Genomic DNA, 24404 nt, shown 5'->3' with positions numbered 1-24404 from the left:
ACCCTCCCTGGGCCCTCCTTTGTGTCCCCCCCCCACCCTCACTGGCCCCTCCTTTGTCCCCCCCACCCCCACTGGGCCCTCCTTTGTCCCCTCCTCTCACTGGGCCCTCCTTTGTCCCGTCCCCCCCACCCTCACTGGGCCCTCCTTTGTGTCCCCACCCTCACTGGGCCCTCCTTTGTGTCCCCCCCCACCCTCATTGGGCCCTCCTTTGTGTCCCCACCCTCACTGGGCCCTCCTTTGTGTGTGTCCCCCACCCTCACTGGCCCCTCCTTTGTGTGTCCCCCCACCCTCACTGGGCCCTCCTTTGTCCCCCCCCCTCCCTCACTGGGCCCTCCTTTGTGTCCCCCCCCCCTCACTGGGCCCTCCTTTGTCTCCCCCCCCCCCCCTCACTGGGCCCTCCTTTGTGTGTGTCCCACCCTCACTGGGCCCTCCTTTGTCCCCCCCCCACCCTCACTGGGCCCTCCTTCGTTGCACAGTCTCTGGCTGACTGTTGTTCCACAGTCTGTACACTCAGCTGGGAGACAGTAGCCGGTGTTTATCAGCAGCTGAGGACCCTCAGGGGGTCCCATGCTGTCCCGTGAGGGCGGGGACCACTGAGCAGCGAGGTGCAGACAGATAACCTGGGCACAAACATGCACACACTCACATCTCAGCACAAGACAAGATGCTGACAGTCTGGAATAAAACAGAATGCTCAAAACACTCAGCAGGTCAGGCAGCATCAGTGGGGACAGAGTGATACAGTGTGGAAACAAGCCCTCCGGCCCAACTTGCCCACACCGGCCAACATGTCCCAGCTACACTAGTCCCACCTGCCTGCACTTGGTCCATACCCCTCCAAACCTGTCCTATCCATGTACTTGTCTAACTGTGTATTAAACGATGGGATAGTCCCTGCCTCAACAGCTCCTCTGGCAGCTTGTTCCATATACCCACCACCCTCTGTGTGGAAATGTTACCCCTTAGATTCCTATTAAACCTTTCCCCTTCACCTTGAACCTGTGTCCTCTGGTTTTCAATTGCCCAACTCTGGGCAAGAGACTGTGTACATCTACCCGATCTATTCCTCTCATGATTTTGTCCACCTCTATAAGATCACCCCTCATCCTCCTGCGCTCCAGGGAATAGAGACCCAGCCTGCTCAACCCTTGAGTCCTGGCAACATCCTTGTCAATCTTCTCTGTACCCTTTCCAACCTAACCTATTTCTATGATATGAACATAATACTCTAAATGTGGTCTCACCAACGCCTTACAAATGGTCTTACAAATGCAACATGACCTCCCAACTATACTTCGATAGTTGCCAGCTTTACAGTGAAGGGGCCCTTCAACTCACCTCCCACACACCCTTACACACTTACACTCACACTCACCATTACACACTCACCCTTACACTCACCCTTACACTCACACTTACCCGTACACTTACACTCACCATTACACACTAGAGCTCACCATTACACACTCGTTGTTACACACTTCCATTACACACTCGTGCTCACCATTACACACACCCCTTACACACTCACCATTACACACGAATCCAGCTTTATTCTGCACATTCCCGTGAACATCCCCAGAATCTTGCCCTCCCCCACACACACGATAAGTGATAGGAGCAGAAATAGGCCATTCGGCCCATCAAGTCTACTCAGCCATTCCACCATGGATGATCTATCTTTCATTGCGAGAGGATTTGGGTTTAGAAGCAAGGAGGTCCTACTGCAGTTGTACAGGGCCCTGGTGAGACCGCACCTGGAGTATTGTGTGCAGTTTTGGTCTCCTAATTTGAGGAAGGACGTTCTTGCTATTGAGGCAGTGCAGCGTAGGTTCACCGGGTTAATTCCTGGATGGCGAGACTAACATATGATGAAAGAATGGAGCGACTGGGCTTGTATTCACAGGAATTTAGAAGGATGAGAGAGGATCTTACAGAAACATAAAATTCTTAAGGGATTGGACAGGCTAGATGCAGGAAAAATGTTCCCGATGTTGGGGGAGTCCAGAACCAGGGGTCACTGTTTAAGAATAAGGGGGAGGCCATTTAAAACTTTTTCACCCAGAGTTGTGACTCTGTGGAATTCTCTGCCACAGAAGGCAATGGAGGCCAATTCACTGGATGTGAATCCAAAGAGAGGGCTTGATTTAGCTCTTAGGGCTAACGGAATCAAGGGAGATGGGGAGAAAGCAGGAACGGGGTACTGATTGTGGATGATCACATTGAATGGCGGTGCTGGCTCAAAGGGCTGAATGGCCTCCTCCTGCACCTGTTGTCTATGGTTCCCTCTCTTCACCCACTCTGGTCAGTTAACCTGGGATATGGGATGAAACCCACACAGTCACAAGGAGAACTAGCCAACTCCACACAGACAGCACCCGAGGTCTGGGGCACAAACTCATTGCATCAGACGTCCAAACTGACCAGCCTGAAACAGCAGCTCTGCTGAGTATTGCCAGCATTTTCTGTCTTACTCCAGTATCAGGCATCCTCCTGGTTTAATGTACACAGTATCAGAGGCATGATCAAACACAGTGCAGTGTAGTCCTGTACGAGAGGCTCCCTCAACAATAAAGGCACATAGACCAGTGAGAGAGATACCGGAGAGCGGCCATCTTCTGGGGTACACCACACCGACGAGAGGAAGGCAGGGAGATTGTCCAACTCCCAGAAAACATTCCTGGGGAATTCTTCGCATCCTCGGCACCCCACGCCTGTGGCTCAGTGTTCAGCCTCACATGAAGAGGCCGCCTGTGGAGACAGGTTGCACGAGAACATCAGTGAGGACCACACAAGATAACGGACAGGTGAAAGGCCACAGAGACGCCGTGTGGAATCCATGCCCCCTCTAGTCCAAGCCTCCCCCACCTGTGACAACATCCGCCCAGTCATTGCCCTGTCAACCCGGCTCACATTGAAAGGTAAACCAGGGAAACAGGCCCTTCAGCCCAACCAGCTAGCCCCTTCATGATAGTTCTGTTTAGTTTAGAGATACAGCATGGAAACAGGCCCTTCAGCCCACCAAGTCCACACCATCAATCACTCGTTCACACCAGTTCCTTTTTTAAAAAAAAATTTAAGGCAGAAATCAAGATATTCTTAATTAATACAGGTGTCAGGGGTTATGGGGAGAAGGCAGGAGAAAGGGGTTAGGTGGGAGAGGTAGCTCAGCCATGATCGAATGGCGGAGTAGACTTGACGGGCCGAATGGCCTAATTCTGCTCCTATCTCTTGTGGACATATGTTCCATATAATTCCATCTACTCCCTACACAACTTACAGTGGCCAATTTACCTAAAAACCCACACGTCTTTGGGATGTGGGGGAAAACCATTCGATCACGGCGAAAACGTGCAAACTCCACATAGTCAGTACCCGAGGTTGGGATCAAACCCAGGTCTGTTGTTGGTGTGAGGTAGCAGTTGTGCCATCAATGAACTGTCCTTCATTCTAAGTGTGTAGGAAGGAACTGCAGATGCTGGTTTACACTCAGTCTGAAGAAGGGTCTGGACCAGAAACGTCACCTATTCCTTTTCTCCAGAGACGCTGTCTGACCCGCTGAGTTACTCCAGCTTTTTGTGTCTACCTTGTACACGACAAAAACAAGGTGCAAAAAAAAAGAAATGTGATACAGAATGTGAATGTATTGAAAAGGACATGACACAAGAAATGAACACGTTATATAATGAAGAATATATGATACGGGTATCCGTGAATGTTCTGGAAGAGCGCGTTTCCTTCTGTATTTAAATTTGTATGTTGTTTTCAGTGTAAAAACTCTGGCTGCATCCTAGAGTTCCAAAATCTCACTTCAGAATACATCGAGATGAATATCTGAAGTTAAGACTTGTTAAAATATTATATGTTATTTGCAACAATAAAAGTATTTTGTTAAGATAATGAGAGCACACATTGTATTCTTCCTGGCATAAGATGGAAAGAGAAGATTTACAAGGATGTTGCCGAGACTCGAGGGTCTGGTTGTGAATCCTAGGAATCTATTCCTTGGAGCACAGGAGGCTGAGGGGTAATCTTACAGAGGTGCATAAAATCATGAGGGGTACAGTTAGGGTGAATGCACAGAGCCTTTCACCCAGGGTAGAGGAATCAAGAACCAAAGGACATAGGTTGAAGGTGAGAGGGGAAAAGTTTAATGGGAATCTGAGGGGCAACCTTTTCCACACAGAGGGTGGTGGGTGAATGGAACGAGCTGCCAGAGGAGGTAGCTGAGGCAGGTACAGTAACTCTAAGAAAATAACTGCAGAAAATAACATCAGTCTGAAGAAGGGTCTCGACCCGAAACGTGACATCAGTCTGAAGAAGGGTCTCGGCCCGAAACGTCACCCATTCCTTCTCTCCCGAGATGCTGCCCGACCTGCTGAGTTACTCCAGCATTTTGTGAATAAATACCTTCGATTAGTACAGTAACTATGTGTAGGAAGGAACTGCAGATCCGTCAATCTCCACCGTACAAATATTTAGAAGGATGAGAGGGAATCGGATAGAAACATATAAAATTCTTAAGGGATTGGACAGGTTAGATGCAGGAAACATGTTCCCGATGTTGGGGGAGTCCAGAACCAGGGGTTACAGTTTAAGAATAAGGGGTAGACCATTTAGAACTGAGATGAGGAAAAACTTTTTCACCCAGAGGGTTGTGAATTTGTGGAATTCTCTGCCACAGAAGGCAGTGGAGGGAGATTCACTGGATAAAATGCTTTAGGGCAGAGATCAACAGGCTTTCCTGGCAAAAAGACACCGACAGGCTGGCTCAGGAGTTGATGTTGTCATCGCAGATGGTCTTAAACTGAGGAACGCCATACTCAAAGATGTATTGTAGGGGTAGGGGTAGAGTTGCTGCCTCACAGCGCCAGGTTTCATCCTGACTGCGGATGCTGTCCGTACGTAGTTTTACGTTCTCCCCGTGACCTGCGTGGGTAGTCTCCCACACCAAAGATGGCTGCTGTAAAAATTGTAAATTGTCCCTGGTGTGTGTAGGATAGTGTTAGTGTGCGGGGATCGCTGGTCAGTGTGGACCCGGTGGGCCGAAGGGCCTGTTTCCGCGCTGTATCTCTAAACTAAACAACAAGGCAATGGGAGATAGTTGCTGCAAGCAACGATGTGATCAGTAAGAACGTGACCATTGAATATTCAGTCATCAGTCTGAGGAAGGGTCTCGACCCGAAACGTCACCCATTCCCTCTCTCCTAGATGCTGCCTGACCTGCTGAGTTACTCCAGCATTTTGTATAAGAAAATAACTGCAGCTGCTGGTACAAATCGAAGGTATTTATTCACAAAATGCTGGAGTAACTCAGCAGGTCAGGCAGCATCTCGGGAGAGAAGGAATGGGTGACGTTTCGGGTCGAGACCCTTCTTCAGACTGATGTCTGAACTAAACTAAACAAGGTATATCCCTCCAAACCTGCCCTATCCATGTAATTGTGTATTAAACGTTGCGATAGTCCTTGCCTCAACTACCTCCTCTGGCAGCTTGTTCCATACCCCCAGGTCCCTATTAAATCTTTCCCCTTCACCTTGAGCCTAAGTCCTCTGTTTTTCAATTGCCCTTCTCTGGGCAAGAGACTGTGTGCATCTACCCGATCTATTCCTCTCATGATTTTGTCCACCTCTATAAGATCACCTCTCACCCTCCTGCGCTCCAGGGAATAGAGACCCAGCCTACCCAACCCTTGAGCATTTTCAACTCCAGCATTTTGTGATACCTTCAATTGAATATTCAGAGGTCAACACCAGTGTTGGACGTAGCAGGGTACCGTTTCTGTACATTCTGGTTAGCATGGGTGACATCGGCAATATTCATACATCCCCTTGCTTCAAGAAGGATTTTATGGAAGGTTCTTGTACTATCAGTGGCTGTTATTGGGTCATAGAGTGATACAGCGTGGAAAGAGGCCCTTCGGCCCAACTTGTCCACACCGGCCACATGTCCCAGCTACACTAGTCCCACCTGCCTGCATTTGGTCCATGTCCCTCCAAGCCTGTCCTATCCATGTACCTGTCTAACATCACTGTCTGCCTGTTATCCGCGACGACAGTGATTTAGCCGAGCCTGCAGCACACCGGGTGCCTGTTTCCCTGTGTGTGTAGTTGCACCGAACAATGTGTCACAAGCACACAAGCACCACGCACCTGTCACCTCCACGCTGGCTCCTGTGATGTAGCTGCTGTCGTCAGACGCCAAGAAAGCACAGACGGAGGCAACCTCTGTAGGAGATACAGGCAGTGAGACTGAGTACAGTCGGAGGCAACCTCTGTAGGAGATACAGGCAGTGAGATTGGGTACGGGCGGTGAGACTGGGCACAGGCAGAGGCAACCTCTAGGAGATACAGGCAGTGAGACTGGGTACAGGCAGTGAGACTGGGCACAGGCGGTGAGACTGGGCACAGGCGGTGAGACTGGGCACAGGCGGTGAGACTGGGTACAGGCAGTGAGACTGGGTACAGGCGGAGGCAACCTCTGTAGGGATACAGGCTGTGAGACTGGGTACAGGCGGTGAGAATGGGTACAGGCGGTGAGACTGGGTACAGGCGGTGAGACTGGGTACAGGCGGTGAGACTGGGCACAGGCGGTGAGACTGGGCACAGGCGGTGAGACTGGGTACAGGCAGTGAGACTGGGTACAGGCGGAGGCAACCTCTGTAGGGATAGCTGTGAGACTGGGTACAGGCAGCGAGACTGGGTACAGGCGGTGAGACTGGGCACAGGCGGTGAGACTGGGCACAGGCGGTGAGACTGGGTACAGGCGGTGAGACTGGGCACAGGCGGTGAGACTGGGCACAGGCGGTGAGACTGGGTACATGCGGTGAGACTGGGCACAGGCGGTGAGACTGGGTACAGGCGGTGAGACTGGGCACAGGCGGTGAGACTGGGCACAGGCGGTGAGACTGGGTACAGGCGGTGAGACTGGGCACAGGCGGTGAGACTGGGCACAGGCGGTGAGACTGGGCACAGGCGGTGAGACTGGGCACAGGCTGTGAGACTGGGTACAGGCGGTGAGACTGGGTACAGGCGGTGAGACTGGGCACAGGCGGTGAGACTGGGCACAGGCGGTGAGACTGGGCACAGGCGGTGAGACTGGGCACAGGCGGTGAGACTGGGTACAGGCAGTGAGACTGGGTACAGGCAGTGAGACTGGGTACAGGCGGAGGCAACCTCTGTAGGGATACAGGCTGTGAGACTGGGTACAGGCGGTGAGATTGGGTACAGGCGGTGAGACTGGGTACAGGCAGTGAGACGGTACAGGCGGTGAGACTGGGTACAGGCGGTGAGACTGGGTACAGGCAGTGAGACGGTACAGGCGGTGAGATTGGGTACAGGCAGTGAGACTGGGTACAGGCAGTGAGATTGGGTACAGGCAGAGGCAACCTCTGTAGGGATAGCTGTGACTGGGTACAGGCAGCGAGACTGGGTACAGGCGGTGAGACTGGGTACAGGCGGTGAGACTGGGTACAGGCGGTGAGACTGGGTACAGGCGGTGAGACTGGGCACAGGCGGTGAGACTGGGCACAGGCGGTGAGACTGGGTACAGGCGGTGAGACTGGGTACAGGCGGTGAGACTGGGTACAGGCGGTGAGACTGGGTACAGGCGGTGAGACTGGGTACAGGCGGTGAGACTGGGTACAGGCGGTGAGACTGGGTACAGGCGGTGAGACTGGGTACAGGCGGTGAGACTGGGTACAGGCGGTGAGACTGGGGACAGGCGGTGAGACTGGGCACAGGCGGTGAGACTGGGCACTGGCGGTGAGACTGGGCACAGGCGGTGAGACTGGGCACAGGCGGTGAGACTGGGCACAGGCGGTGAGACTGGGTACAGGCGGTGAGACTGGGTACAGGCGGTGAGACTGGGTACAGTCAGTGAGACTAGGTACAGGCAGACGCAACCTCTGCAGAAAAATACAGGCACTGAGAACCTTTCAATCTCTGCTTTAAAAGATATCCATTGACTTGGCCTCCACAACCATCTGCAGCAATGAATTCCACAGATTCACCACCCTCTGGCTACAGACATTCCTCCACATCTCCATTCTAAAAGTACGTCCTTATATTCTGAGGCTGTGCCCTCTGGCCCAAGATTCTCCCAGTAGTGGAAACGCTGACCTGTTCGGGTCTGAAGGAGGGTCTCGACCAGAAACGTCACCCATTCCTTCTCTCCAGAGCTGCTGCCTGTCCCACTGAGTTACTCCAGCATTTTGTGTCCATCTTCAGTGGAAACATCCTCTCCATGTTCACTCTACCCAGGCTTTTCACTATTCGGTAAGTTGCAATGAGGTCCCCCCTCATCCTTCTAAACTCCAGTGAGCTATCAAACATGCCCTATGTTCACTCAGTGCGGGATCATTCTTGTAAACCTCTGGATCCTCTCCAAAGCCACTGATCCCTCCTCAGTTATAGGGCCCTAACCAAATGTGATCTGTCCAGCACCTTGTAAAAGCCTCAGCATTACAACCTTACTTTTACTTCCTCAATCTCCTGCCCGCATCCTTTACACTGCCTGGTGGTCACTTATTAAGATTTAATAAGGGGACTCAAGGTAAAGGAGCCGCTAGGAGGTAGTGACCATAACATGATAAGTTTTAATCTGCAATTTGAGAGGGAGAAGGTTAAATCAGAAGTGTCAGTGTTGCAGTTGAACAAAGGGGACTATGAAGGCATGAGAGAGGAGCTGGCCAAGGTCAACTGGAAAAGGATCCTAGCAGGAATGACGGTGGAACAGCAACGGCAGGATCATTTCATTCCAAAGAGGAAGAAAGATTCTTAGGGGAGTAAGAGGCGACCGTGGCTGACAAGGGAAGTTAGGGATGGAATAAAACTAAAAGAAAAGATGTATAACACAACAAAGAGTAGCGGGAAGCCAGAGGATTGGGCAACTTTCAAAGGACAACAGAAGGTAACAAAACGGGCAATACGGGCTGAAAAGATGAAGTACGAGGGGAAGCTGGCCAAGAATATAAAGAAGGACAGTAAAAGCTTAAGAGAAAAAGAGTAGCAAAGACACATGTGGGTCCCTTGAAGGCAGAAACAGGTGAAATTATTATGGGTAACAAGGAAATGGCAGAAGAGTTGAACAGGTATTTTGGATCTGTCTTCACTAAGGAAGACACAAACAATCTCCCAGATGTACTAGAGGACAGAGGATCTAGGGAGACAGAGGAACTGAAAGAAATTTGCATTAGGCAAGAAATAGTATTGGGTAGACTAATGGGACTGAAGACTGATAAATCCCCAGGGCCTGATGGTCTACATCCCAGGGTACTCAAGGAGGTGGCTCAATAAATCGTGGACGCATTGGTGATCATTTTCCAATGTTCAATAGATTCAGGATCAGTTCCTGTGGATTCGAGAGTAGCTAATGTTATCCCACTTTTCAAGAAAGGAGCGAGAGAGAAAACGGGGAATGAGAGACCAGTTAGCCTGACATCAGTGGTGGGGAAGATGCTGGAGTCAATTATTAAAGAGATAATAACGGTGCATTTGGATAGCAGTAAAAGGATAAGTCCAAGTCAGCATGGATTTATGAAAGGGAAGTCATGCTTGATTAATCTTCTAGAATTTTTTGAGGACGTGACAAGTAAAATGGATGAAGGGGAGCCAGTGGATGTAGTGTATCTGGACTTTCAGAAAGCCTTTGATAAGGTCCCACACAGGAGATTGGTGAGCAAAATTAGAGCACATGGTATTGGGGTAGAGTGTTGACATGGATAGAGAATTGGTTGGCAGACAGGAAGCAAAGAGTAGGAGTAAACGGGTCCTTTTCAGAATGGCAGGCAGTGGTGAGTGGAGTGCCTCAAGGCTCGGTGTTGGGGCTGCAACTGTTCACCATATATATTAATGATTTGGATGAGGGAAATAGAAGTAACACTAGCAAGTTTGCAGATGACACAAAGGTGGGTGGCAGTGTGAACTGTGAGGAGGATGTTAGGAGGTTGCAGGATGACCTGGACAGGTTGAGTGAGTGGGCAGATGCGTGGCAGATGCAGTATAATATAGATAAATGTGAGGTTATCCACTTTGGTGGCAAAAACAAGGAGGCAGAATATCATCTCAATGGTGTCAGGTTAGGTAAGGGGGAAGTGCAGCGAGACCTGGGTGTCCTTGTACACCAGTCACTGAAAGTCGGCGTGCAGGTACAGCAGGCAGTGAAGAAAGCTAATGGCATGTTGAGATGCTTCAATCCTTCATAATGAGAGGATTTGAGTATAGGAGTAAAGTGGTCCACCTGCAGTTTTACAGGGCCCTGGTGAGACCACACCTGGAGTATTGTGTGCAGTTTTGGTCCCCTAACTTGAGGAAGGACATCCTTGCTATTGAGGCAGTGCAACATAGGTTCACGAGGTTAATCCCCGGGATGGCGGGACTGTCATATGAGGAAAGATTGGAAAGACTAGACTTCACTGGAATTTAGGATGAGAGGGGATCTTATAGAAACATATAAAATTATAAAAGGACTGGACAAGCTAGGTGCAGGAAAAATGTTCCCAATGTTGGGGGAGTCCAGAACCAGAGGCCACAGTCTAAAAATAAAGAGGAGGCCATTTAAAACGGAGATGAGAAAAAACTTTTTCACCCAGAGTTGTAAATTTGTGGAATTCTCTGCCACAATAGGCCAATTCACTGGATGCATTTCAAAGAGAGTTAGATAGAGCTCTTGGGGCTAGAGGAATCAAGGGATATGGGGAGAAGGCAGGCACGGGTTATTGATTGGGGATGATCAGCCATAATCACAATGAATGGCGGTGTTGACTCGAAGGGCCAAATGGCCTCCTCCTGCACCTATTAAACCACAGTTAGGCACAAAAAGCTGGAGTAACTCAACGGGTCAGGCAGCATCACTGGAGAGAAGGAATAGGTGACATTTTGGGTCCAGACCCTTCTTCAGACTCAATAGCACTCTGTGAAACGTCACCTATCCATGTTCTCCACAGATGCTGCCTGACCCGCTGAGTTACTCCAGTGGGTTGTGTTATCTTTTGTAAACCAGCATTTGCAGTCACTTGGGCAGCTTATAACCCAGCAGTATGAATATTGATTCTCTAACTTCAAGTAACCCTTGATTTTCCTTTCTCTCTGTCCCTCCCCCACCCTACTTCCCTCAACAGTTTCACTGTCCACCTGATTAATTTTACTGATTGTATGTAGCAAAATAACTGCAGATGCTGGTACAAATCAAAGGTATTTATTCACAAAATGCTGGAGTAACTCAGCAGGTCAGGCAGCATCTCAGGAGAGAAAGAATGGGTGACGTTTCGGGTCGAGACCCTTCTTCAGACTGATGTCAGGGGGGCGGGACAAAGGAAGGATATAGGTGGAGACAGGAAGATAGAGGGAGATCTGGGAAGGAGGAGGGGAAGAGAGGGACAGAGGAACTATCTAAAGTTGGAGAAGTCAATGTTCATACCGCTGGGCTGCAAGCTGCCCAAGCGAAATATGAGGTGCTGTTCCTCCAATTTCCGGTGGGCCTCACTATGGCACTGGAGGAGGCCCATGACAGAAAGGTCAGACTGGGAGTGGGAGGGGGAGTTGAAGTGCTCAGCCACCGGGAGATCAGCTTGGTTAAGGCGGACTGAGCGAAGGTGTTGAGCGAAACGATCGCCGAGCCTGCGCTTGGTTTCGCCGATGTAAAGAAGTTGACATCTAGAGCAGCAAATGCAATAGATGAGGTTGGAGGAGGTGCAGGTGAACCTTTGTCTCACCTGGAAAGACTGTTTGGGTCCTTGGATGGAATTGAGGGGGGAGGTAAAGGGACAGGTGTTGCATCTCGTGCGGTTGCAAGGGAAAGTGCCGGGGGATGGGGTGGATTGGGTAGGAAGGGACGAGTGGACCAGGGAGTTACGGAGGGAACGGTCTCTGCGGAACGCAGAAAGGGGAGGGGATGGGAAAATGTGGCCAGTGGTGGGGTCCCATGGTAGGGACGGAAATGTTGGCGGATGATTTGTTGGATACGCTGGCTGATAGGGTGGAAGGTGAGAACGAGGGGGATTCTATCCTTGTTGCGAGTGGGGGGAGGGGGAGCAAGAGCGGAGCTGCGGGATGTAGAAGAGACCCTAGTGAGAGCCTCATCTATAATGGAGGAGGGGAAGCCCCGTTTCCTGAAGAACGAGGACATCTTTGATGCCCTAGTGTGAAACATCTCATCCCGGGCGCAGATGCGGCGTAGACGGAGGAATTGGGAGTAGGGGATAGACTTTTTGCAGGAGACAGGGTGGGAGGAAGTGTAGTCCAGAAAGTTGTGTGAGTCAGTGGGTTTATAGTAAATGTCCGTCACTAGTCTGCATCCTGTGATGGAGATGGTGAGGTCCAGAAACGGTAGGGAGATGTCGGAGATAGTCCAGGTATATTTAAGAGCAGGATGGAAATTGGTGGTGAGGTGTATGAAGTCAGTGAGTTCTGCATGGGTGCAAGAGGTATACTTTTTACTGATTGTATGCGTCGTTGTGAACCATTCGACATTTCCTTGATCATCGTCTGCTTTGATCTGTCGTTTTCACACCTTGCTCTTCCATATCGCTATGCTGCCTCTCCCGACTCTCAGTCTGAAGAAGGGTCTCGACCCGAAACGTCACCTATTCCTTCTCTCCAGATGCTGCCTGTCCCGCTGAGTTACTCCAGCACTCTGTGAAACGTCACCTATCCATGTTCTCCACAGATGCTGCCTGACCCGCTGAGTTACTCCAGCACTCTGTGAAACGTCACCTATCCATGTTCTCCACAGATGCTGCCTGACCCGCTGAGTTACTCCAGCCACTTGTGTCTATCTGCAGTTAACCCTGTTCCTGTACTTCCAATTCGCCGGCTCATCTATCCATGCCGATATGTTTTAAGGAGCACTTAAAAAGGGAATGTGTCAGAGGGGGATTCCAGAGCTTGGGAATTTCAATGGGTGGTTGCCAGCCGTGGCCTGATTGAAACTGGTAACATTGCTGTGGCCTGTGGTCTCCGAGTGTGGTAGGGCTGGAGGGGTGAGATCAACATAAGAGCAGCGGTAGACTTGCTGCTTCACAGTGCCAGAGACCCAGGATCCATCCTGATCACGGGCGCTGTCCGTACGGACTTTGTACGTTCTCCCCGTGACCTGCGTGGGTTTCTCCGAGATCTTCGGTTTCCTCCCACACTCCAAAGGCGTACAGGTTTGTAGGTTGATTGGATTGGTATGAAATGTGAAATATTGTCCCCAGTGTTAATAGACAATAGGTGCAGGAGGAGGCCATTCGGCCCTTCGAGCCAGCACCGCCATTTAATGTGATCATGGCTGATCATTCTCAATCAGTACCCCGTTCCTGCCTTCTCCCCATACCTCCTGACTCCGCTATCCTTAAGAGCTCTATCTAGCTCTCTCTTGAATGCATTCAGAGAATTGGCCTCCACTGCCTTCTGAGGCAGAGAATTCCACAGATTTACAACTCTCTGACTGAAAAAGTGTTTCCTCATCTCAGTTCTAAATGGCCTACCCCTTATTCTTAAACTGTGGCCCCTTGTTCTGGATTCCCCCAACATTGGGAACATGTTTCCTGCCTCTAACGTGTCCAACCCCTTAATAATCTTATACGTTTCGATAAGATCTCCTCTCATCCTTCTAAATTCCAGTGTATACAAGCCTAGTCGCTCCAGTCTTTCAACATACGACAGTCCCGCCATTCCGGGAATTAACCTGGTAAACCTACGCTGCACGCCCTCAATAGCAAGAATATCCTTCCTCAAATTTGGAGACCAAAACTGCACACAGTACTCCAGGTGCGGTCTCACCAGGGCCCTGTACAACTGCACACAGTACTCCAGGTGCGGTCTCACTAGGGCCCTGTACAACTGCACACAATACTCCAGGTGCGGTCTCACTAGGGCCCTGTACAACTGCACACAGTACTCCAGGTGCGGCCTCACTAGGGCCCTGTATAACTGCACACAGTACTCCAGGTGCGGTCTCACTAGGGCCCTGTACAACTGCACACAGTACTCCAGGTGCGGTCTCACTAGGGCCCTGTATAACTGCACACAGTACTCCAGGTGCGGTCTCACTAGGGCCCTGTACAACTGCACACAGTACTCCAGGTGCGGTCTCACCAGGGCCCTGTACAACTGCAATGTGTGGGGATCGGTGGTGGGTGTGGAGTTGGTGGGCTGAAGGGCCTGTTTCTGCGCTGTGTGTGTAAACTGAACTAAAGGAGTCAAGGGCAGCAGGGCACCAGGTCCATCCCACTGCTCGGCAGACAGAAGGACTGATGAAGGAGCCTCACTCACCAGCAGCATCTCCCAGGCGTCCCATGGGCACCAGCTGCAACACCTGTGGAAGAAGAGGGGGACCATTCAGCATGGTTTGGCAACGGCTCCATCCAAGTACGCAGAGTTGTGGACGTAGCCCACACCAACCTCCCTTCCACTGACTCCATCTACACCTCACGCTGCCTCGGCAAGGCCAGCAGCCCAGACCATCACACAAACCAACCTCCCTTCCACTGACTCCATCTACACCTCACGCTGCCTCGGCAAGGCCAGCAGCCCAGACCATCACACAAACCAACCTCCCTTCCACTGACTCCATCTACACCTCACGCTGCCTCGGCAAGGCCAGCAGCCCAGACCATCACACAAACCAACCTCCCTTCCATTGACTCCATCTACACCTCACGCTGCCTCGGCAAGGCCAGCAGCATCATCAGGGACCAGTCTCACCCCGGCCACTCCCTCTTCTCCCCCTCTCCCATCGGGCAAGAGGTACAGAAGTGTGAAAACACACACCTCCAGATTCAGGGACAGCTTCTTCCCGGCTGTTATCAGGCAACTGAACCAATTTATCGCCAACTAAAAAGCAGTCCTGACCTCCCATCTTCCTCATTGGAGACCCTCCAACCATCTTGCCTCGGTCGTATTCGAACCTGTTATATCTTGTATGGAATGTTGTCCCCTTTCCCTGTACACTGTGGACGGTTTGATTGTATTCAGGTGTCGTCTTTTCTTTGACTGGATAGCAGGCAACAAAAATGTTGCACTTTACTTTGGTACACGTGACGATAATAAACTAAAAAACGAATATGCATTAATGCTTCAGTGGCACCGATGACCAAGTTTGCAAATGACACTAAAATTAAGGTCATGAGGTCAGAAGTGATAGGAGTAGAATTAGGCCATTGTCCCAATAAGTCTACTCCGCCATTCAATCATGGCTGATCTATCTCTCCCTCCTAACCCCATTCTCCCCAGAACTTCTGCCACCTGTACTAATCAAGAATCTAGCTATCTCTGCCTTGAAAATATCCACTGATTTGGTCTCCACAGCCTTCTGTGGCAAAGAATTCCACAGATTCACCACCCTCTGACTAAAGAAATTTCCCATCTCCTTCCTAAAAGAACATCCTTTAATTCTGAGGCTGTGCCCTCTGGTCCTAGACTCTCCCATAGTTTAAACGTCCACTCTATCCAAGTCTTCCACTATTCCGTATCTTTCAGTGAGGTCCCCCCTCACTCTTCCAAACTCCAGCGAGTACAGGCCCAGTGCTGACAAACACTCATCATAGGTTAACCCACTCATTCCTGGGATCGTTCTTGTAAACCTCCTCTGGACCCTCTCCAGAGGCAGCACATCCTTCCTCAGATATGGGGCCCAAAACTGTTCACAATATTCCAAATGCGGCCTGACCAGCGCCTTATACAGCCTCAGCATTTCATCCCTTTTTTGTATACAAGCTCTCTTGAAATAAATGAGTTTGTATACAAGCCTTCTTGAAAGCATTAAGCTTCTTTACTACCGATTTGACTTGCAGATTAACTTTATGGGAATCCTGCACCATCATTGTTAAGTCCCTTTGCACCTCCAATTTCTGGATTCTCTCCCCATTTAGAAAATAGTCTAAGCCTTTATTCCTACGACCAAAATGCATGACTCCACACTTTGCTACACTATGTTCCATCTGCCACTTCTCTGCCCACTCTCCCAACCTGTCCAAGTCCTTCTGCAGAGTCCCTGCTTTCTCTACACTGCCTGCCCTTCCACCAATTTTCGTATCATCTGCAAACATGGCTACACAGCCTTCAATCCCCTCGTCCAAGTCATTAATATACAATCAGCGGTGTGAATCACATTGAAGATGGGTCTTTAAGGTTACAACTGAGAAAGCGGGCAAAGGAATAGCAGATGGAAGATAACACCAACAGATGCTAAGTTCCAGGAGAACGTGCAGGGCCAGTGCAGTCTTTTACCCAGAGTAGGGAAATCAAGAACCACAGGGCATAAGGTTAATACGAGAGGGAAAAGATTTAATCGTAACCTGCGGCTCAATCTTTTCACACAGAGGGTGGTGGGAGTATGGAACGAGCTGCCAGAGGAGGTAGTTGAGGCCGGTACAGTGAGGAATGTGAAGGAGTCGCTGTGGTGGATGTTCATGTTATTTGTGTGTTTTGTTGCTTTTTATTGGTATGACTGTATGGCAAATGAAATTCTTCGTATGTTGCAAAACATACTTGGCTAATAAAGTATGGTTATGATTTTGATGATTATGAGGCACTGTAACAGCATTTAAAAGACATGGATGAAAACATGGACAGAAAGGGTTTAGAGGGATATTGGCCAAACACAAGTAAATGGGGCTAGCATCCTAACACATGGCATCCCTGTGTGGTACCTCAGCTGCACGGAGGCAGAGAGGAAAGCTCTACAGCGGGTAGGCCATAGAGCTCAGAGGACCATCGGAACACAGCTACCAGACTTGGAGGGCATCTACAACACACGATGCCTCAGAAAAGCCACCAGCATCCACAAAGACTCTTCACACCCCTGCAACAGTCTGTTCGAACTCCTTCCATCGGGTAGACGATACAAGGCCTTCTACGCCCGCACCTCCAGACTCAGGAACAGCTTCATCCCCAGGGCCATAGCTGCTATGAACCGGTCCTGCTGAGCCGGATGGTCACATCGCACAGTGAACCGGCACAGATCTACTTGCACTTTATTCTGTTTTAAAACTGTTACAATTTGTTTCATTGGGTTGTTTAAATTAATACTGACTAGCTAATTATTTATTGCATCGTATGGGAGGCGCATTCCCAATCTCATTGTACCCCTGTACAATGACAATAAAGATATATTGTATTGTAGATGGTCGGCACAGACGAGTTGGGCCGAAGGGCCTGTTTCCATGCTGTATGACAATGTGATCCACTGGGAATTTTAAACTGGACTGGAATAGATGGGCCCCAGAATATGTGTAGAATGGAAAGACAAAGGGTGCAGGTACATGGTTCACAAGTAGGCAGGGTGGTTGACAAGGCATCAGGCCAGCTTGCCTTCATCAGTCAGGTCATTGAGTCCAGGAGTTGGGACGTATGTTACAACTGTACGGGACGTTGGCGAGACCACCCCTGGAGTATTGTGTGTACAGGTCAATCACCCAGTGGAGAGCTTTGAACTCTCTCTCATTGGACTGTGTACCTTTTATCTCTATCCATACACTGTTGACGGCCTGATTGTGATCATGTATAGTCTGTTCGTTGACTGGATAGCACGCAACTAAAAGCTTTTCACTGCACCTCGGAACATGTGACAATAATAAACAAAAGCAATTTAGCAAGAGAGGATTCTTGAAAGGATTTGGACTTAAGAGACACAGCATGGTAACAGTCCCTTCGGCCCAACGAGCCCGCGCCGACCATCGATCATCCTGTATACTATCACTATCCTACACACACTAGGGACAATTTACAATTTGTACCAAGCCAATTAACCTACAAACCTGCACGTCTTTGGAGTGTGGGAGGAAACCGGAGCACCCGGAGAAAACCCACGCAGGTCACGGGGAGACCGTACAAACTCCGTACAGACAGCGCCCGTAGTTGGGATGGAACCCGGGTCTCTGGCGCTGTGAGGTGGCAACTCTACCGCTGCGCCACCGTGCTGCCCAAGGATTCACAAGGAGGTTACTGGATGGGACTGAAGGGTTCGAGTTATACAGACAGAGTGGGGAGGTTGTGACTTTTCCCTGGAGCAAAGGGGGCTGAAAGATGACCTTGTGGAGGGGTATCGATGAGACACTCAGTCACGGTTCTACACCCAGGGTAAAGGACTGTAAAACTAGATGGTTTAAGGTGAGAGGGGAAAGATTTTAACGGGCAATGGTTTTCACACAGAGAGGGGTGGGTATGTGGAACGAGCTGCCAGAGGGAGTGGAGGACACAATTACAATGATTTAAAGACACTTGGACAAGTGCATGGGCAGGAAAGGTTCAGAGGGAAGATAGGCATTAAATGCTGGAGTAACTCAGTGGGTCAGGCAGCATCTCAGGAGAGAAGGAATGGGTGACGTTTCGGGTCGAGACCCTTCTTCAGATTCACAGTCAGAGAAGAGGGAGATAGATAAGGAAGCATTAGGTGTGAAAATGAGACATCAAAGGGGACGAGAATGAAAGAGAATGTGAAATGGATCATTGTTGTTCAGGGGAAGGTGACAAGGAAGCATACAGAGATAACATTTAACAAGGGGAATGCCAGACTGGTCGGAGAACTGGGAAGGGGGAGGGATAGAGAGAGGGAAAGCAAGGGTTACTTGATCAGAGAAGGTCTAGTCTACATTCTACACGAGCCAAACGCAGGCAAATGGGACACAGAGTGCTGGAGTGATTCATCTGGTCGGGCAGCACCTCTGGAGAAACATAGAAACATAGACAATAGGTGCAGGAGTAGGCCATTCGGCCCTTCGAGCCTGTACGCACCGCCATTCAATATGATCATGGCTGATCATCCAACTCAGTATCCCGTACCTGCCTTCTCTCCATACCCCCTGATCCCTTTAGCCACAAGGGCCACATCTAACTCCCTCTTAAATATAGCCAATGAACTGGCCTCAACTACCTTCTGTGGCAGAGAATTCCACAGATTCACCACTCTCTGTGTGAAAAAAAACTTTCTCATCTCGGCCCTAAAAGGCTTCCCCCTTATCCTTAAACTGTGACCCCTTGTTCTGGACTTCCCCAACATCGGGAACAGTCTTCCTGCATCTAGCCTGTCCAACCCCTTAAGATGGATACATGACGTTTTGGGCCGTGACCCTTCTTCAGACTGATTGTGGTGGGGGTGAGAAAGCTGGAAGAGAGGAAGCGGAGGCAGATGGAACTAAGTTATGTTGGCACCTTGGCAGGCATGGGGGAGTTGGGCCGAATGGCCTGAGCCCGTGCTGTACGATTCTATGACTAATGATATTCTATAACCAGCAACAGCGAACATACCTAGCTCCCAAGGGGCTGGCTGTACAGTAGTGCCAGTAGCCTTGGCTAACCTACAATACTATTCATACTGAGAATCATTAAGCACAGTGGGGGTCTCTGGTTAACCTCCTGGGAGTGATGCCAAGGCAGACTGATTCACTCAGGAGAGCCTGCTCCCTGCTGCTGTTGCTGCTGCAAGTATTTGTACAGCCTTTCATGTGCCAAGGTCATGGAGACAGGGCCACTCAGAGACTCAACAAGCAGCAGCTCACAGCTCAGGCAATCTGCCAGGCAACCTCACCGTCAGAGGGGAACGATTTAACAGGAAACTCAGGGGCAGCTTTCTCACTCACAGAGCCGTGGGTGTACGGAACGAGCTGCCAGAGGAGGCAGGCTCTCTAATATTTACAAGACATTTGGACAGGGACATGGATAGCGAAGGTTTGGATGGAGCTCTAGGGGCTAGTGGAATCAAGGGGTATGGAGAGAAGGCAGGCACGGGTTACTGATTGTGGATGATCATCCATGATCGCAATGAATCTGGCTCAAAGGGCCAAATGGCCTCCTCCTGCACCTGTTTTCTATGTTTCCATATGGGCCAAATGGATCAGTGGATATACTGTATCAGGGGATATACTGTATCAGGGGATATGCTGTATCAGTGGATATGCTATATCAGTGGATATACGGTATTAGGGGATAAACTGTATCAGTGGATATGCCGTATCAGTGGATATGCTATATCAGTGGATATACGGTATTAGGGGATAAACTGTATCAGTGGATATGCCGTATCAGTGGATGTAGTTTCGTTCGGTACTTCGGTACCGAACGACAAATAAAGCTCTGTTATCTGTTATATACCGTATCAGTGGATATACGGTATCAGTGGATATGCTGTATCAGTGGATATGCTGTATCAGTGGATATACTGTATCAGGGGATATACTGTATCAGGGGATATACTGTATCAGGGGATATACTGTATCAGGGGATATACTGCATGTGGATATGCTGTATCAGGGGATTATACTATCAGGGGATATACTGTATCAGGGGATATGCTGTATCAGGGAATATACTGTATCAGGGGATATGCTGTATCAGGAGATATGCTGTATCAGTGGATATGCTGTATCAGTGGATATAATGTATCAGGGGATATGCTGTATCAGTGGATATGCTGTATCAGTGGATATAATGTATCAGGGGATATGCTGTATCAGGAGATATGCTGTATCAGTGGATATGCTGTATCAGTGGATATAATGTATCAGGGGATATGCTGTATCAGTGGATATACTGTATCAGTGGATACGCTGTATCAGTGGATATACTGTTTCAGTGGATATGCTGTATCAGGGGATATGCTGTATCAGGGGATACACTGTATCAGGGGATATGCTGTATCAGGGGATATACTGTATCAGGGGATATGCTGTATCAGGGGATATACTGTATCAGGGGATATGCTGTATCAGGGGATATACTGTATCAGGGGATATACTGTATCAGGGGATATACTGTATCAGGGGATATACTGTATCAGGGGATATACTGTATCAGGGGATATACTGTATCAGGGGATATACTGTATCAGGGGATATACTGTACCAGTGGATATACCGTATTAGTGGATATACTGTATCAGTGGATATGCTGTATCAGTGGATATACTGTTTCAATGGATATATTTAAGGCAGAGATAGATAGATTCTTGATTAGTACGGGTGTCAGAGGTTATGGGGAGAAGACAGGAGAATGGGATTAGGAGAGAGAGAGATAGATCAGCCATGATAGAATAGCAGAGTAGACCTGATGGGCCGAATGGCCTAATTCTACTCTTATTACTTATGAAATGCGGGCAGGCGTAAACGTCCTGGGCATTACAGTGGCACGGTACTGGATCACAGAGACCCAGGTTCCAAACTGACTCGGGATCTGTCCGTGTGGAGTTTGCACGTTCTCCAGGAGCTCGGGTTTCCTCCCACACCCCATGTTGGTCGGCATGGACGATTTGGGCGGGAGGGCCCGTTTCCAACTCTGACGTGAAGGCTCTCTGATAGGCTCTGAAGGCTCTCTGGTCAGGCAACAGCAGGGTACAACAGCAGCAGCAGGGCACACAAACACACCCTGTGTAGCGGCTGGCCCTGTCTGACAGTGACCATATAATAACCATATAACAATTACAGCATGGAAACAGGCCTGTCCGGCCCTACCAGTCCACGCCGACCACTTTCTCTGACCTAGTCTCATCTACCTGCTCTCAGACCATAACCCTCCAATCCCCTCCCATCCATATACCTATCCAATTTACTCTTAAATAATAAAATCGAGCCTGCCTCCACCACTTCCACCGGAAGCCCATTCCATACAGCCACCACCCTCTGAGTAAAGAAGTTACCCCTCATGTTACCCCTAAACTTTTGTCCCTCAATTCTGAAGTCATGTCCCCTTGTTGGAATCTTCCCCACTCTCAAAGGGAAAAGCCTACCCACGTCAACTCTGTCCGTCCCTCTTAAAATTTAAAAAACCTCTATCAAGTCCCCCCTCAACCTTCTACGCTCCAAAGAATAAAGACCCAACCTGTTCAACCTCTCTCTGTAGCCTAAGTGCTGAAACCCAGGCAACATTCTAGTAAATCTTCTCTGTACCCTCTCTATTTTGTTGACATCCTTCCTATAATTTGGCGACCAGAATTGCACACCATACTCCAGATTCGGCCTCACCAATGCCCTGTACAATTTTAACATTACATCCCAACTTCTATACTCGATGCTCTGATTTATAAAGGCAAGCATACCAAACGCCTTCTTTACCACCCTATCCACATGAGATTCCACCTTCAGGGAACAATGCACAGTTATTCCCAGATCCCTCTGTTCCACTGCATTCCTCAATTCCCTACCATTTACCCTGTACGTCCTATTTTGATTTGTCCTACCAAAATGCAGCACCTCACACTTATCAGCATTAAACATTATCCAGTGGCTGGACACTCACAGCTCAGCCAGCAGCTCTCATACAGGACACCTCTGCTGTGCAGTAACGGGAGCAGACAGAGGCTGCCATCAGTGAGACACACCTCAGACTTTAGCCCGCCTTGATTAGTGCGGGTGTGAGGCGTTTTGGGGAGAATGGGGTTGGGAGGGAGACATAGATCAGCCATGATTGAATGGCGGTGACTCGATGGGCCGAATGGCGTGATTCTACTCTTCTCACACGATGTTGGGGAAGTCCAGAACAAGGGGTCACAGTTTAAGGATAAGGGGGAAGTCTTTTAGGACCGAGATGAGAACGTTTTTTTTCACACAGAGAGTGGTGAGTCTGTGGAATTCTCTGCCACAGAAGGTAGTTGAGGCCAGTTCATTGGCTATATTTAAGAGGGAGTTAGATGTGGCCCTTGTGGCTAAAGGGATCAGGGGGGTATGGAGAGAAGGCAGGTACGGGTTACTGAGGTGGATGATCAGCCATGATCATATTGAATGGCGGTGCAGGCTCGAAGGGCCGAATGGCCTACTCCTGCACCTATTTTCTATGTTTCTATGTTTCAAAGCATCAGGTTGAGGATATGGAGAGGAGGATGGGGGTTTAAGAGTTAATGTGTACAGATTGCTTGTTGCGTGGTGATCAAAGTTTTCCACACGGAGGATGGTGGGTGTGTGGAACGAGCTGCCAGAGGATGCAGTTGAGGCAAGTACAACCACAACATTTAAACGACACTTGGACAGGTACGTGTAGAGGAAAGAACTGGACTGGTCCAGGAACGCTGAGGCCCTGTACAAGAGGGGACAGAGCCGGCTGTAGCTTTGGAGAAGGCTCTGCTCCTTCAACGTCTGCAGTCAGATGCTGCAGATGTTCTATCAGTCGGTGGTAGCCAGTGCCATCTTCTCCACTGCCATGTGCTGGGGCAGCAGGGCGAATGCTGCCGAAGGCAACAGGATCATCAAGCTCATCAGGAAGGCTGGCTCCGTCCTGGGGGTTGGAGTTGGATTCACGGGAGGTGGTCTTGGAGGGGAGGGACGCTCGTCAAACTGCGGAGCATCCTGGACAATACAGCTCACTTCCTCCGTGACACACTGGTCAACCTGAGGAGCACCTTCAGCAACAGACTGGTCCCACCAAGATGCAGCACAGAACGACACAGGAGATCCTTCTTCCCTGTGGCTGTCAAACTGTACAACTCCTCCCCCTTCTGTCGTGGGGTAGACTGGGACTGAGACTGACTCCCCCACCCAATCTGTGCACATCCCCCAAGCCTTTCCGCGCATCACTTTAATGTCATGTTTTGTGTATCTTGTGTTTTATGGCTGTTGGCCGATCAATTCCCTCCTGGGATCAATAAAGTTCTATCGTATTGTATCGTAGAGGGATATGGGCCAAATGCGGGCAGGCGGGACTGGCATAGATGGGGCATCTTGATCAACATGGGCAAGTTAGGCTGAAGGGCCTGTTTCCATGCTGTATAACTCTAAGAGTATTTAATTACCGATAATGGAACGATGCCATTCTTGCTTGCTGCAGCACAACATAAAGACAGTGTTCATAGATAATATAATAACACTTTAATTAATATCCCAAATTCTACTGCAAAAAAACCCCACAGTTTCGGCCCCTTGATTCCATTAGCCCTAAGAGCTATTTCTAACTCTCTCTTGAAAACATCCAGTGAATCGGCCTCCACTGCCTTCTGTGGCAGAGAATTCCACAGATTCACAACTCTCTGTGTGAAAAGGTTTTTCCTCATCTCAGTCCTAAATGCGTGGAAACAAGCCCTTCGGTCCAACTTGCCCACACCGACCAACATGCCCCATCCACACTAGAGTCATAGAGTGACACAGCGTGGAAACAGGCCCTTCAGCCCAACTTGCCCACACTGACCAGCATGCTCCATCCACACTAGAGTCATAGTGATACAGCGTGGAAACAGGCCCTTCAGCCCAACTTGCCCACACTGACCAACATGCCCCATCCACACTGGAGTCATAGTGATACAGCGTGGAAACAGGTCCTTCAGCCCAACTTGCCCACACTGACCAGCATGCCCCATCTACACTGGAGTCATAGTGATACAGCTTGGAAACAGGCCCTTCAGCCCAACTTGCCCACACCGACCAGCATGCCCCATCTACACTAGTCCCACCTTTATTTGAGTTTTTAGAGATACAGCAAGGAGGCAGGTCCTTCGGCCCACTG

General features: G+C 49.6%; 1 protein-coding gene across 1 annotated transcript in view; it reads right to left on the bottom strand.

The window, feature by feature from the left end:
• Window positions 1-649: 649 nt before the first annotated feature.
• LOC144602918 ((3R)-3-hydroxyacyl-CoA dehydrogenase-like) overlaps window positions 650-24404 on the bottom strand; it is a 27763-nt gene continuing 4008 nt past the window's right edge. Inside the window, 6 exon segments of the mRNA XM_078416040.1 lie at window positions 650-2751; window positions 6153-6227; window positions 14256-14341; window positions 19369-19492; window positions 22212-22246; window positions 23698-23726. Of these exon segments, the coding sequence (XP_078272166.1) occupies window positions 2735-2751; window positions 6153-6227; window positions 14256-14341; window positions 19369-19492; window positions 22212-22246; window positions 23698-23726 (366 nt within the window). The 3' untranslated portion in view covers window positions 650-2734.

This window comes from Rhinoraja longicauda, chromosome 19 (assembly GCF_053455715.1).
Source record: "Rhinoraja longicauda isolate Sanriku21f chromosome 19, sRhiLon1.1, whole genome shotgun sequence".
In the NCBI taxonomy this organism is placed as follows: Eukaryota; Metazoa; Chordata; class Chondrichthyes; order Rajiformes; family Arhynchobatidae; genus Rhinoraja; species Rhinoraja longicauda.
Note: the sequence above shows the minus strand (reverse complement) of the source record. Positions and strands in the feature narration are given on the sequence as shown.